Source organism: Lampetra planeri, chromosome 29 (assembly GCF_965212315.1).
Source record: "Lampetra planeri chromosome 29, kcLamPlan1.2.h2, whole genome shotgun sequence".
NCBI lineage: Eukaryota > Metazoa > Chordata > Hyperoartia > Petromyzontiformes > Petromyzontidae > Lampetra > Lampetra planeri.
The window spans coordinates 5,573,195-5,589,672 of record NC_136135.1 but is presented as its reverse complement, the minus strand read 5'-3'; the positions used below and the strand labels follow the sequence as shown (position 1 = coordinate 5,589,672).

Genomic DNA, 16,478 nt, shown 5'->3' with positions numbered 1-16,478 from the left:
ACAAAACATGCCAATTCGTTACTAGTGTAGTACCGTTGAGGACGCGTGGACACCGGAGTAGAGGCACACGTATTTATTTCACAACAGTCACTGGGGACATACAGTACTGGAGGGAGTATCGGCCCCCTCACCCGGATAGCTGGGAACACACGGCTAGCTACCCCTAGCCTGCCTCCTAATCCTCCAAATACTGGGCTAGGGGAGGCTGTCTGGCCCGACACTGGTCAGTCGGGCTACGGTACCCGGAGTCCCAGAGTCCTGGCTCTGGTTCACGGGACCACGCCGCTGGCTCGGTCCTGCGCGGCCCTGACAAGGGCGGCGTCCCAGGGGAGTCCAGGGCTCTAGCTAGGCAGTCTTCGGTCTTCAAGAGTTTACTTAAACATTCTGCCCCGAGCCCTCTGACACATCCCCCTTTATACTCAACCCCCGCTGAGGGGTGGGGCCCCGGGCTGCCTGGTGCGGACGTCGTTGAGAGCACCCCCCCCCCGTGCACTCACGTAGCCCCGCCCACTGTGTTTGTTTCCCATAAGCTGCCATGCATAACGGCTCTCTCTCTAACACCCCTACACTAGTTTCCCGTGTGATCCCATAATACAGCTCCTCCGTAACACCCCTACACTAGTACAGCACACTGGTGTGTTGGAAATAAACCCATAACATTTACAATTCGAGTACGATGTTTCGCCAGTAATTACAACTAGCATCATCAGGGGACAGCTATATTTGTGTAATCCTGTTATCCATTATTAATATATTTTCGTCTTATTCCTGTGGGATAACCTCAAATCGGTTGTTTACAGAACTCGACCAAGAACTGTGAATTAATAAAGATGGAACTCTGACTGACACCATGTGCCACACATGCATTAATGTTCGTGGAAGTCAGTTCAAATGTTTGTTAAAATAAATTGAACAACTCTGCGTAGTTATTTCGGTAAAGTCACGTAGAAGGGGAGCAATAAAATAATAAAATATAAAACAATAACATTTTCTTGCTGTGGATTTCACACCTGATGATGATTGCTTGTGTTGCAGTCGAAACGTCGTGAGAATTTTATTGTTTTATATTTTTATTATTTTATTGTTTCCCTTCTACATGACTTTACCGAAAGAACCAAGAATATGAATCCCTGCAGTCACGAAAGCTTTAAATAAAAATTTCTGCGTGATCTGTTCAAATATAGCAACCTATGTGTCCTCACTTTTGGGACACTCTATAAGAGTTAATTGTATTGCTGCTGATACAGAGCTCTTGCTCTGTAAATGTCCAAGATATCCATGGCTTTTTTTACATCACTTGGAGGAAATAACGATACCAAGTTTAAGGCTATACTAATCTTATAACCTCAATGACAGAAACACACAAAAACACGTTTTGACTTAAAACATTCGTGACTGTAGGAATTCATATTCTTTGGTGCTTTCGGTAAAGTCAAATAGATAGAAACAACCGCTAGTCGCTGTCCGTGGTGCTAACGTTAAGAAAAAACCGCCACTTTTTAAAAAAAAATTATTGATGTGGTTTTCACACCTGATGATTATTGCTTGTGTTGCAATCGAAACGTCGTGAGAATTTTGTTGTTTTATTTTTATAATTTATTATTTCCCTTCTACGTGACTTTACCGAAAGAACCAAGAATATGAATAATAAAAACACGTTTTACTTTGCAGTGAATTACTATATACTAGGACCTATTACATATTGAATAATCGATTCAATGCAACATCGAATCGATTCATTTATTCACATGAATTCTTCAGGCTCGTGATACACGCATAAAATGCGTGTGCAATCATCAATTCATGTAAATGTTGTGCACATGATGCGCTCATGTTACATTCGGGCAAATGGAGTGAACAACACTCTCCAAACGAAAGATGATACATCAAGTTGCAGCTGATCAATGTATACACCCTACTCTGAGGATTGTTGCCACAGTGGTGTCATGGGAAGTGCACTAGGCGAACTTACCTCACCTTATATACAGGAGGCTATGGGTTCTACCTCGACCCTGATGTCTGTATATTTGTAGTTGGCAGGTCTTTCTCCCCGTGGTCATGTGGATTTTTCTCCGGGTCCTCCGGTTTTTCCCTCCACATTTAGAATCAACGTGCGCTGAGAGTATTTAGCTGCTATGCATTTCAATATGATAAGCCACGTCGTTGGGCTATCATCTGTGGTCAGGTCACTTCTGAAAAAGAGCTACATAGCTCAGTGGACCTTACCTGGTTAAATAAAAAATAGTTTGAATAGTTGACACCCCCCCCCCCAACCTCTGTCCACCTAGCAGTCTAAATGGGTTCAACAGAATTAGACAATTGGAAGGTTGCTTGCGGTGAGGCACTGCGTCGATAAATTCCACCTCTTCTCATACATTTGGCAAGCGTGGAAGAGTCGGCAAAAATACTCTCGTGATATTTTCGTCTGGTGTAGGGCCTTCCGCTAGCGGTTGCACGAGCAGGTTTTGATTATTTAGGTTATTTTGGCTGCTATCAATTTGCACGTGATAAGCTACTTAGTTGAGTTATAATTTGCGTCCAGGCCACCTTTGAAATATAAGCTAATAGCTCCGTTGCACTTCACCGAGTAAAAAAAATCGTTTAGTTTTATTTGTGTGTTTGTTATGATTTGCTTACCTTTCCGATACTTTTCACTCCTATGGTATTTTGTATTGTTTGTTATTGTAACGTTCTGAGCAACCCTAACTGGACATCCGTGAAAAATACCTTCATAGCTCATCGAATTCCTCCAGGATAAATACATATTATGATTTTTATGAAGTAATCGCAAGGGCTTCACCTTAACCTCTTGTTTTTTTTGACTGCACTAAATGCAGAGGTTGATTTCAACTCTTCCCGCGTTGCTTTGTAATCTGCCCACGTGCATATGGGGGCTTCATAACGGGCTGTTTTTGCCGTGTGTACAGGTGGTAGCAATAACCACAGAGCAGCGCGCAGCGATAAAGGGTGAGGCCTGATGTTTTGCAGCACTGGCAATGCATAAGCGAGCGTCAGACAAGTCACGACTGTCCCATCATAGGAAGAAAAAAAATCGCAGCGAGCCTTCAAATAAAACGTTTGATCGTGAGTTGTATTTCAGCACACCTTGTAATGACCAACAAATGCTGTCGCCTTTGGTGGCAAAATGTTGTTGTCAAATAATAATAATAATGATGATGAGTTGTAGTCGGTTTTTTTTTCTGCAAGAATTGGAGGATTGTTTCGTCGTGTGATGGCAAACTCACGTGTAAATGTTTATGGTGAAACTGCTGCTCTGAATATTTAGTTGATGCATTTCGTTTATTTTAGTTTTCATTTCATAATTTGTTTGTGTTTTTTTGTATTCATCATTTCATTTGTTGTTTTTATTTGATTTATTATTATTATCGCATTAATTTGACATTATGATTGCATTCAACAGTCAGACGATACGGTTGGAAACGTTCCAAGGCTGGTAATTATCCAACAACATTCGTTCGTTATTAACAGTGAGCCATTTAAAAAATTATCTTTAAACGGACTCCATGATTGACAAATGCTCATGAAAAAACACAGTACCTTGAACGCTCGGCAGTAATTAATGTTGAGGAGGAGTTTCATTTATTTGATATATTATTGCAGAATGTGTGTGCAGACCGTAACTTGGAAGTCGAAAATTTCATTTGGTTCCGCATCATTCAAGTAAACCTTTTGAGACAACCGGTAATACGTTACAATTCAGAAAATAAAACAAGTTCATATTACGGCAGTGTTTTATGGACCCGTTAATTTATAATGAAATGCTACTGTCGTTTTTTGACAAAGGTGTCTCTTAAAAAGGGAATTTCTAGTTAATCACGGGAGGCTTTGAGGTAACAAACACATCCAGTGTGTGTGCGTGTGCGGTAGTGACTCCGATTCCCCTGCGTGGTTCAGCTCTCTGTGTTATATGGCATTCCCATTGCTCTTTGAACCCAAGTCCTCCACACCAACGGTGGATGTGCATTAGGTTAAATTATATTACTTTACATTCTGAGTTCATGGACTATTAACCTCGGTTTTCATCATAGTTCACAAAGGGTTTATGATACGGCGGCTATTGATTTAGTAATATAATCCACTGTTATTGTACTTTCTACAAGCCATTGCGTTCAAGTCAATAATTTACCTCATTACCTACTCCAAGCACTAACGCACTCACATACACGCGCACGTGTACACACCGTAGCCCCTACACGCACTCACGTAATGTATTAAATATACATGTCCAAGCATTCTTAAAACAAGTCAGATTATAATGGCATGCTTCAACCCGCAGTAGCTACATTCAACCTGAACCTATGTTCCCCTGATGTCCATCTATTGTTGCAAATTAATCAGTGGGAAATATGCAATAGCTTTTTGATAAGCAAAAACAATGAAATCTTGTCTGGGTGTAAATATTACAGCGTTGTGTGAGAATATTTTTGGTTCGTGATATGTGTTTCAGCGCAGAGGTTAGGATGCAATGAGTTGGTATTGTCTATCATGATAGAGTTATGAATTATAAAATGAAACCTGCCTCTCCACGAAGCATGCACCTGCATCACCAAGGACAGGGACTTGTATCATTACAGCTATGACCATGAACAAAATAAAGAAATAAATAGAAACCCATTCACATCGAATGTAAATCAGTCTCAATCACAAAATGGCCATATAGCAGTGATCTCAGCATGGTCTGCGGATCACACACGCTTGTCACTCTGCATCAGTAGAACCATTGGGATAGTGCGTCTTAACCGTTACTGCAGCCTTGCATCCCTTTGGGTCTCTCGTATTTTTTATTTTTTTAAATAAATACATAGCTTTGATGAAACAAAGTAGTTGTACTTATGTGTCCGTGCTTAATTAGTGTTTAGATTATTTACCTTCTATAACATCTGGCCATGTCTCGCACTCCCATAAAGGGCACCTCGCACACCCAGGTTAAGAATCACTGCATTAGGACAACCCTGTTTTCAAATCACCACCGACATTTCACTAAACCGTGTGAATTAAAATAAGTATTTTACACCATGGTGCTATTCTGGTTGTTCATTGTCTCCCAGAATGCTTAGCTCTACAGGAAATACAAGATGGTTCCAGTGTGTAGCTTTGCATTGCCTTCTCTGCATGACATGTCTCTGGTTCTTGTAAAAAAAACAATCCACAACGGGCCAACTCACACTGGGCTAAGGATTAATGACCTTTATATTGAGCAAAAGAAGGGCAGGTAAAGCCCTCACTTTAATTGGTTCGGGTATAATGAAATATCGAGGCAAGTCTTGCCTCAAAGTTCTTGTCTCTTTGCTTTTGTAAATGCAATCGCATATGCCTTGTGTATAGAACAACAACTGTATTTTCAAGCATACTCTAGTTATTGTTGATGATTGAACATGCTTTCTACATAATAACACACATCTTCCCATAGTCTAGGTTTATCAATTATGGTTTCTTTATATATTAATTTACCACTACAGCAAATTACAATTCTACACCTTCTTTCAACCTTTGTAGATCATAAAGGGCAATTTTATTTTAAATACATAAAAAATAGATGTTATCAGCACATATTTTAGATTTTATTTCGTTGAATGTTGCTAAAGTGAAATGGTTTTTCAGAAAATATATTTTTTAATAATATATTTCCGGAATGGTTTCACAGGAAAAAAAATCCTTAGAATCCAATTAAAAAAAGGCTTCATAAATGTTAAATGCGTGAAAGGATTTGTTTCCGAATGGTACACGTTAAGAACTCGTGATTTATGTTCTTTCTCAAAAAAATTCAGAATATCTTTGATGAAAAATACAAGAAAAACGAGCAGTAAAAGTGTTGCAATAAAATTGCAGAAAAATCCTTCCCGTGCCTGGCATTTTGAAAATTGCCTTTGACTTCTTCCTCTTTGGTTAAAGACAAGAATCATGAATCAAAGTAATGAATCTCCCCAAAGGTGGCGGAGGAGAGGAAAGTCGGCAGCCATTAAAGCTAGCTGTAGCCCTGAGCCAGATGCATATTTCATAAGACTCTCACACTCCTCTCCTGATCTGTACAGCCATGTCAGCTGCACTACGAGTTATACGAACATTGTAGGTGCCAAATGCACGCCATTGCTCTGCCACTCAGGCTTCTGAGTGGAAGGAGTGGTGGGGAAAGTGATTTTTAAGGCCACAGTATGCTGTACGTGTTGGGAGAATCAAAAGCCTTATTTTGGTTTTTGCATTCCTGCGCTCATCCACAATTGGATACTTTCTTTGGAATTGCTGCGAGCATCAAACGATGCTCGCAGGTCTCGTCTTGTTTCCCCTCTTGCTATCTGTAAGGTTAGACGATGCTTGCTGTCAACAAGAACCTATTCCACACGACGTACTAACCCAGTCCTCTACTGTACAGTATTTGCTCTGCTTTACTCCTTTGCTGGTATGCATGTATGGTAAACTTCTTTCACACTGTACGTAATCGTTTAAGGGCACCAGGGGATGACCAGCCCCTCCCCACCCAGCCCCACCCCTCCCACCCCACACCCAGCCCCACCCTCCCCACCCAACCCCTCCCCACCCTCCCCACCCAGCCCCTCCCACCCTCCCCTCTCCACCCAGCCCCTCCCATTTTTGGATGCACGACGGACGGACAGAATAATCCCCTGTGGGTTGGTGTAACCAGGAGGTTCCTACCAGTAATAGGTTACTCGCATACTTGGGAAGCTGCCATCGTGTAACAGTCGGCATGCTGGACCAAGCAATCCAGAGGTCGCCATTGTTTTTAGTTTATCTCCTGGTGTGGCAGTTGAAACAACGGTGCAAGTTTATTAAAACCCCTAAATCTCTGGCCACCCAGAAGTATAAATGGGTACAATCACAGCTAGTCGCTTGGCATGTTTGCGTGTAGCGGGGTGCGTACGAGCATCCCCATCTCTTGCAAGGCGTCTGGCCAGCATGGCAGAGCAGGCCTAAAACTCTCTCGAGCCGCTTTTTAAAACATCCCTCTAGTCGAGTCCCTTCTGCCAGCAGTGGCCTGAGCAAACAATTGCAGGACTGCACCTTTACCACCTTTGACGAACGTACTAGTGGTGATTATTTGTCTAGGCCACACATTTAGTGATGGTAGGTATCGCTGACAGCCATAATATTTCCTATTGAATTCCAAATGTCATAACTTTGTATGAAGCCCGCGATTGGTCAGTTAATTTAATGTGGTATGTAAAGGCATTAAAACTTGGAGAAATGAGACAGTTTAAATGCATGGCGTGCTAAATTGACTCAGTCAACATCTAACGTTTTGTGTTATCTGCTAGTTCATGACCCGTAGGCTAGGAATAACCCTGAAAAGACTAATATGCTATTAGCAGTTTGAAAAAAATATGAATTACTCATTTAGAAATCATTTTGGGGACAATGTTTTATCCTTAAGCAATGGATCATTTATTGAATGGTGGTTGTCGTTCCTTAACTTTTAAACGTGGTAAGAAGGCAGAGCAAGAGAAAAATGAGGGGGAAATATAAATGATGCTGTCTCTACTGCTGAAACAATTAAAAAGCTATGTTTACATGCGCTCAATCTGCTCTTCAACACCTTTGGTCTCTTTTTTCATATGACCAAGTCTCTTCATAATACATTATTCATCGAGGTTTGCTGTGAATGGCACATTCTTGGGCAGTTTTGCTATCTTGGGGCGCCATAGTGGCGAGATGTTAACAATCTCGCCTTGTATACAGGAGATCGTGAGTGGTTTTATCACAACCCTGACGCCTGTATATTTGCTTACATATTCTCCAGTGGTCTCATGGATTTTTTTTCCGGGTCCTCCGGTTTTTCCCTTCACATTTATAAACAACATGTTTTTAGAATATTTCGCTGCTATATAAAAAAAACAATTGATTTGCCACTTCGTTGAGCTATCATTTGTGGTCAGGTCATTTTTTGAAAAATATCTCAGTGGGCCTTGCCGGTTAAAATATGAAAATAATTAGTTAGATAGTATTTAAATAGTTCTGCACCTGCAGTTTCATTGGTAGTGGTACTGCTGATGTATGCTCCATGGTCCAATACATAGAATCAATGGCGGAGCCAGGATTTTCAGGGAGGAGGTCAACCCCTCCAGCAATGAAAAATGATAGTTGTTAGTAAGTAAGGACTTGTCCCTTGCTTTTTATTCGACGCGTGTGCGGCGATGGCGCAGCCATCGATCGAGGATCGAATTCGAACCGTGTGTGATCGGCATCACGCTTGCTGAAAGTATGCCTTCAGGGAAGTCGTGTACTGCGCATAATTCTGAGTCACTTATAACTGCTTTTCCGTTACTCATTGCCAATTATGGACTCAGACTGTTGTCCTATCATCTCATAGAGTCCCTGGCACGTAATAATATGCTGCACAGTGGCAGTGGGGGTCGCAAAATGTCGATTTATTACTAATAAACCCCAATGATCCGACCGAAATTAGGGATTTCGATCAGATCATTGGGGGGGCACGTGCCACCCGCCCCCACTGGTTCCACCAGTGCATATAATTAATACATACAGGTCAGCTTATATTAAGCCTAGTGTTCTTGACATTGTCATTCTGTTCATCAAATATAAATATCAATTTTTATAGTGATTTTTGAAATGTCATCATTTGTACTCAGCGCTAAAAAAAAATCTGTAATATATTAATATTCCAGTTATTGTAAAAATGTGTATGCTGTTAATTGATGTGAATGATTTTCACACACTTCACGTTGCAAACGTACACTTTGTCTAACCTTCATGAGTACAATAATTATATTTCCTTACACGTGCAAGCGCATTGAGGGACTAACTTCACTGTAACCGATGAGTTACATCATACAACAAGGTCGAAATGCGTTGATTAATTTGGAATTGAACCACGGTTCTCGTCTTTTGTGCTCATAGCACAGCGAAGAGAAATGAATTTGAATTGTGGAAATGCAGAGACGACTGAGAATCGCCTGGAAATTGTTTCTGTGGTGACAGCACTGTTCTGTAAAAAAAATGTATATCCAGTGTGTTACTGGAAATATATTTCCTGTTCCATCATTGAAATGTTTTACCCATTTCTGTCTGGTTTTCTGTTCATAACTGCAGTTATTTTCGCGCTTATGCAGCCATCTGGAACACACTTCCTTCCGATATTAGGAAGCCATTGTAGCTCTGGATTGTTAAATCATCTAGATTGAAAACGAATTTCTTTTTAAATGCTTTTTGTGTTTCTCCCGTGCCTCCTATTAGCACGGTTGGCTACGTACGGTGCGAAAGAACATCGACATACATACAACAGATTATTTTATTAAATTTGCACAACTCTAAATAACAATTTTGTGATTCACATTTCAAATGTGAAGCAATTTAAAATTGTGAATAAGTTCACATTAAATTATATTTTCTCCAGTCACATTTTAAACACAGCGTGGATATTCAATTTATTATTTCGTACATGAAATAGTGCAATTAATTTCACTTGTATTTTATTTTTCTTGTTACAACCAAATGTTAATTACACTTTTGAGAAATCACAGCCTGAAGGACAGAAAAGTTATGTTATTAATGCATGCATGCATACCAGTGTTAATTAAACAGCAAGATTTGATTTGAAATAATGAGTTTTTATTTGTTGCTGAAACAATTTTTGTAAATGTGCCTTCAAGGTATGTGCTAATTTACAATGTAATTGACCCGTTTTTGTTTTAATTAAAACGTTCTCTTGGGTATGCACAACATTAATTTTTCAAGCACAAGATACCGAAATATAAATGTACGAAAGCTGAATTAATATTGTGAGCACACGATAATATTTACAACATAAAATCTTCGTGATTGGAACAACTTTTTTTGGTCAATGACTTAAAAAAATATACCAATTTGAGTGTGTGTGCATGGGGAGCGGTGGTGTAGCGGTTAGCGCTACGTTGCGCTACAAACCAGGCTACGCGAGTTCTATTCACGCTCCCGGCCAACACCAGTGACGATTATCTGAACCAGTCCTGGGCCTTCCCTAGGTCGACTCAGTAACAAATGTGTACCTGATGCTGTTTGTAAACATCGCCACGAGGGAGACAACGGCGGTTGGGCGTGGTTCTGGCCACCCACCTCCCATGTGCCGCATCGGCCATTATAGGTGCTCGCTAACAGCACTTGACCTAACAGTCTGTTAAGGCTAAATGGGGTGTCTTTGTCTTGTGTGTGCACTTCCATTGAAGTATATCATCATTATTTAGACTGAGTTTGTTTACGGCGATCAAATGAGCGCTGTCTCGTTGTCTCTGCATCCCAGAAAAGCTCGTGTGTGTGCGTGTGCGTGTGTTGATCAGAAATTAGCATGGGCATCTCAAGGCATTTTCCATTAGCAGCGGATGGGAGACGTGTCTTGGATGATAAAGAGACTGCATATAGTCGACTTTGCAACTATTACTCTTTTTTATTGTTGAAAATACACTTTTTTATATCAAATACTAAAATAATAAGATTTTGGTATTGGAAGAAATAAGCACATTCTCATTGTTTATTTGTACCAATATTTTTCTTTCACATGTCACATGACCCAGAACGTATTTATTTTATAAAATCTTAATGACTTTAAGATTGTTACTTGCGTTTGGGTGTTGGGCAACATTTTATAATGCAGTATGGTGAAATACTAAATTAACTATATATAATAATGATCTACATATCATATATTTGGAGCACATGTAGAATGTCAGTAGGCTATTTAATAGTCTTAAACTACTTAATATGTTTGTGGATATACAGAACAGACTGACATGAGTTTACTTATTGACTCATGTTCCACAACTGCACATTATTATTTTTGAATTAAATTTGATCGAGTGCTCTTACCAAAAATATCTGGCATTGTTAAACAACCACTGCTGGTTTAGTTGTGAAGTCTTACTCTGCTGATGAAACCCTAAAGGGTGAAACTGCTCCACAATTTTCTCACTTAACCAAATGCTGCTGGTTTAGTTTAAAGCGCCAATAGGCATTTAAGCAATGCTCTCATCATCAGCAATGACCTATATCCACTTTATGTGCTCTTAATTGAAATGTCACCTATGATCTATTTTTTTTCCTTTGAAAGCAGTGCTATTGACGAATGTGTGGAGCATGTGTTATCCACTGCTGGATGACGGCCTCCCCAAGTTTGTCAGCTTTCGTGATCCGCGATGCACCGATCCATCGAGCTCCATCTGTAAACTCACCGACGTCATCACTGCCCCTGCCTGGTGGTGTCCCCTTTTTGGGAGCGTTCCTCTTTGTGCTACCATTCGGTATTTTTATTGCAGGCATTGTCCACCTCCATGCAACATTTTGTCATTTGAACCTTATGGCGGTACCCCGACTCTTGCATGATGTCCACGATGCAGTCAATTTTAGTCTGTTGACGGCCGGCGATGCGGCAATCGACTCGTCTTGACGAGCTGTACACTCACGATGCACCACTGCGGTGCGTACCGCGAGCGTTCAGGGTTTCGGCGCAATCGTCCTCGCTGCGTTTCGACATCGCGGAGTGGCACCGATTTCGGATTGATTGGTACCCCAGTCGCGGAGTTAAGTCCACCCCTGGGGAAAAATAGTGTCCCAGAAATAACATATTTAATTACCTCGCCCAATTTGTATTATTTGGTACCCCAGGGTACTGCCATACGGATTATTTGTTCCTATCCATGAACCCGCCTCGATGCCTCCAAAGCGCTGGATTAGGGGCGTGTACATCCACCTGGGTTGTAGTTAATGAGCACTTTGGATTACTGCATCAATAACAACTGAGTCATGTCTTTTCAAAGACTACATAGATAGGCAGAAAAGGTATTTTATATTTGTAAAACATTTTCTTTCCAGAATCCGATGTATGTGATCATTGGTAAAAACCCCTTTCCAAATCCGGCTTGCTCACGTGGTTATTTGGCCTCTAATTTGCCCAAACACGTTCCCAATATTCTCTGTGAGCAACTCACATAAATAAGACAGGAGGGTAATTAATGGAGCTGTGTTTCTTAAGCTTAGTTTGTCTCTCTTTTATACTTTTTTACAATACCATATTGATTCTTGAAGAAAATACTGTACTTTAGTTTAATCAAACTGGATATAAAAAATATACAATTCTCAAATATGATACACTAGACCTTTTCCCGTCCAAGGACCGGGTGTATTGCAGTAAATCTGAAACTTGCAAGCGAAAAGCAGACCGCAACGTGTACTCATTGCATAATTTCGTGTGCCAATGTGTAAGGTCGCGGTGACACAGACCTATTTCATTTTAAGGTTATGATCCCTTGTTCATCACGACGTCCTTTTTACTTTGATGTCTCAACAGCGTCACGGAGATCGCGTGACGTGAGGTTTCTGCCTTTGTAGTGAGGGTTGTGAGTTGACGCCGAGGAGGGGGGAGGAGGCGCCTCGCCCCCCCCTTGTGGAGTGACGTCACCCGATAATTATTATTAATGGAGGGGGTGGTGTCCATTTTGAAGACCTCACCTCTTCATAATTATTAATGTGGGGGGCTGTTGGATGTGGAGTGACGTCACACGCTCATGGTTATTAATGAGGGGGGGGAGCATGTGGAGGACGTCACCCGCTCATGAGTATTAATGAGGAGGGCTGGCCAACGTGAAATAACATCACGCGCGGGACACACAGACATTCTTGGCTCATTATAGTAGTAAATGGAGATTCAAATTGACATGCGTCCGCTTATTTAAGAGGTATAGTCTAATGAAAAAACATACGCGCTTACACATTTCACTTGTCTCCTATATCTCGGTAAACATCGATTTGCCGTTTCTTTTCTCAAAGATGTCAGCGATCATGGCCTCCCAACGTAGCTCTGTCCATGATTGAAATGACCCTCCTCATGCGTGTAGTGTGCTATGAAAGTGGTTATATATATATACGAAAAATCTTCCCCCTTATCAGTGCTGTCTAACATGCACACGTTACACGCTTCTTGTTTTGACGGGGTTCAACGGAGAGATGCAGGACACAAATGGTGGGGCTTGACCATTGCTGCATTCGTGTCTGGAAATGGCCGCGTAATGCAAAACGCACGTGGCACGCACCTCAGTCCATGAAACGATCACGAAGTCTTCACTGAAAGAGACACACCGATATTGAAGTGCACATGCCGCCAGGTTGCTAGTAAGTGGAAGTTTCCTGCTCTGAAGGTGCTGCAGGTTGTTGACGACTTTTACGCAACTATTTCTTCTGGTGACGCGGTCTTGCAGAGGTGGGGCGAGTGCGCGAACCCTTTCGAATGTCATCGCAATGGGAAAGGGTTCAAAGAGCGTATGCATGTATGTTATGTATGTCGCACCGTACGTAACCAACCGCGCTAATCGTAGGTTGTGGGGGAAGAACGACAACCTAATTTCGGAAGGAAGAGAGTTCCAGGCAGCCACAGAAGTCCATCTGAAAGCGCGCGACGCGGTGACCGCCTTTGTTCGATGGCCAGCCAAAAAGCCGTTGCTGCGAGGGTGTCCGGAAAAAGGGCCGTCCATAAATGACGTCACGCACCTAGGGGGAGGGGTCAGACTTTTGTGACGATGTGTGACTAGGGGGTGGGGTTTGAGAAATGTGACGTCACGTAAAAATGCGCAAATTTAAATAATTATAGACAACACGTTCTACTTAATTAAGTAGACGTTTTAATAAATGTTTTCTCCTACAACATCAGTGCAGCGCCACATTAAATACTCACTACAATGACAATAGTTTAAAGCGATTTGAAGCATTTTTTATTTTTGGGGGGGGGGGGGGGCAGAGCTTTGTGACGTCATATTTGAGGGGGGGGGTCTGACTTTTTGTGACGCCGTGTGACGAGGGGGGGGGGATCAAAAATAGTCCAAAATCGCGTGACGTCATTTATGGACGGCCCCAAACCTACTAGTTCGTGGAAGTGTCCCAATCTTGAAGGTGCTGCAGGCTACTCGAGACATTCACGCCGCCGGTATTTCTTCTTCTGCGAGTATGTGGTCTTTGCGGCCGAGGTGGTGGTGATGGGGGGGGGAGAGAGTGCAACTCAAATGATGCGCGCCGTGTCTCTCCACGCTGTCTGCCGCCCCCGCAGGAGACCGCTATCGCATCTCGTCCACGGGAGCCCTCTACGTGTCGGACGTGCAGACGGAGGATGGCCTCTCAAGCTACCGCTGCTCGACCCGCCACCGCTACACGAGCGAGACGCGGCAGAGCAACAGCGGCAGGCTGACCGTCACCGGTACCAGAAGCCGGCTCGTGCCACCCCTAGGGCGACCCGGGGCATCCATCCACGCGTGCGCATCATCTGTTTATATTCTTAGGTTTTTTTCGGTAAAGTCACGTAGGTAAAAAAATTAAATTTATATTAATAAAAGTAAAATAAACAGCGTGCTTCAGCCGCACCGAACCTCATAAAAATAATATTCAGGGCCTACCTTGGCTCCTCCCACCCTCAACCAGTATATATACAAGGACTGTTTTCTTGGAATTTCTCTTACTTGATACAGCTATCGTGCTGTGACGGTTCCACCTGAAGACGGACGCTTGTGTTGCCTCCGAAACGTCGTGATTTTTTATTTTATTTTACTTTTATTAATTTAATTTTTTACCTACGTGACTTTACCGAAAAAAACCTAAGAATATGAATCCTTGCAGTCACGAAAGCTTCAAATCTAGAATCATCTGTTTAATCTCTCCGTTCCCGTCCATCCCATCCGCAGGCATTCTCTGTTTTGTCCGTTCAGCTAAGGCAGCTAATGACGCACCCATTCATCTGTCTGTGAAGTTAACCAGATTTCAGATATGTCGTGGTTTGCGTTGCTCATTGCTCCCTCCATTAATCCATCCACACGCTCGCATCATATTTTGAATCTCTCCATTCTCGTCCATTCCATCCGTAGGCATTCTCTCTGTTTTGTCCATTCAGATAAAAGAGCTAATGACCCACCCATTCATCTGGCTGTGTAAAGTTAACCAGATATGTCGTGGTTTGCGTTGCTCATTGCTCCGGTTATGATATAAATAATACTCTCTAATGTCCACTACAAAAAATATACCTTTCACGTTGATTATGTATTCGTGCTGCTGGGTAAATCTCAAACTCCTTTGCACGTATGAATGCATGCTGTTATAAAAGTGTTATCACATGTCTGAAAGTGAATCTGAGGTGGAACAGCTGGATAATAATCTCGGTAGAAACACTAATTTAACACATTCCTGCGGAGGGAGCTGGTAGGAACGTTGGGTTGCTCGGTCAATGGCCAGGGTCAATGGCGGCGTGGTGTATTCCGCAAATATGGCACCACGGGGTGACCAGCCCCTCCCCACCCAGTCCCACTCCTCCCACCCCCACCCTCTCCACCCAGCCCCTCCCCACCCATCCCCTCCCTCCCCACCCAGCTCCTCCCTGCACGACGGACACAATAATTTCCTGTGGGCTGGTGTAACCAGGAGGTTTCTACCAGTATGAAATACTGTGTAGTCCCAGAATGACTAAATATAAATATGTGCATTTCTCACAGTGTACGCACTTTAATTATCCTCACGTTTAATTACTGAGATGTAAGATTAATATTTTTTAAATTAAAATACACTTCTAATTATGGAGTAATTATGATTTACTAGGTAATAATTGGAACATTTGATCATGTATTTCTATATTCTTAGGTTAAAATGATTATGTTATTACATCCCACAGTACGTTTTTTTAATTCACTAGAAACAAACAAGATTCAAATGAAAAAACCAAACGGGCAACTGAGAATTCGAACGTTCAAGGCAAAAAAAACACCACCACACCATTATATGTTCGTGGAGTAATTTTAGTCGTTAGAATTATGCATTTGTAATACATATGTAAACGTGTACCCCCTATTTATCCTGCGTTGAAGGTCATTTTGTCACAGTATTTTATTGGCCTGTTACGGCACCGTTCTTACTAATTACCTCGAGGCAACACGAAAAAAAACGCATGCATGTGGATATTACATTATCCCTCGCGAGTGAGGATGTACTCCTCAGGTGAATCTCAGTTTGCCAACATTCATATTTGAACATTTCCCTATTTATAACTGTGATTAGCCGTTCATGGTGGGGGTCACGGACGTGCGGGGGATACACGCTGACATCGTGGAGAATTGCATGGCCTGGGAAGGCTTGATTAACGTGAGCTCTTCATCAGCACTTCCTTGAACGATCGTGTAGAGGTGGTGGGGGGGGGTGATGTGAAAGGTGATAGATTAAATGAGGCTATCCAAGAGAGTGTAGATGAATGAAAATTGACAAAACTTGAGAAGTTGCGAGCGTTTAGAATGAGAGGGCAGACGGTGAATAAGATGGGTCGTGGAGATCGTCTACAGAGACGTTATGTCTAAAGAAAAAGTGACATCACATTTATCCCTCTATTTAAGACCGAAACAGGAGGATTTTTCCACAACACTTGCTGTCGCCTGATGATACTCGTTGTAATTAACGGCGGAACATCTTACACGAATTGTAATTGTTGTGGTTTT

General features: G+C 42.0%; 1 protein-coding gene across 1 annotated transcript in view; it reads left to right on the top strand.

Annotated features, from left to right (window-relative positions):
• The window catches only part of LOC144728500 (cell adhesion molecule DSCAM-like), a 197,878-nt gene that overhangs the window by 89,182 nt on the left and 92,218 nt on the right, over positions 1-16,478 (top strand). The window contains 1 exon segment of the mRNA XM_078607988.1: positions 14,060-14,206. Coding sequence (XP_078464114.1) covers positions 14,060-14,206 — 147 coding nt within the window.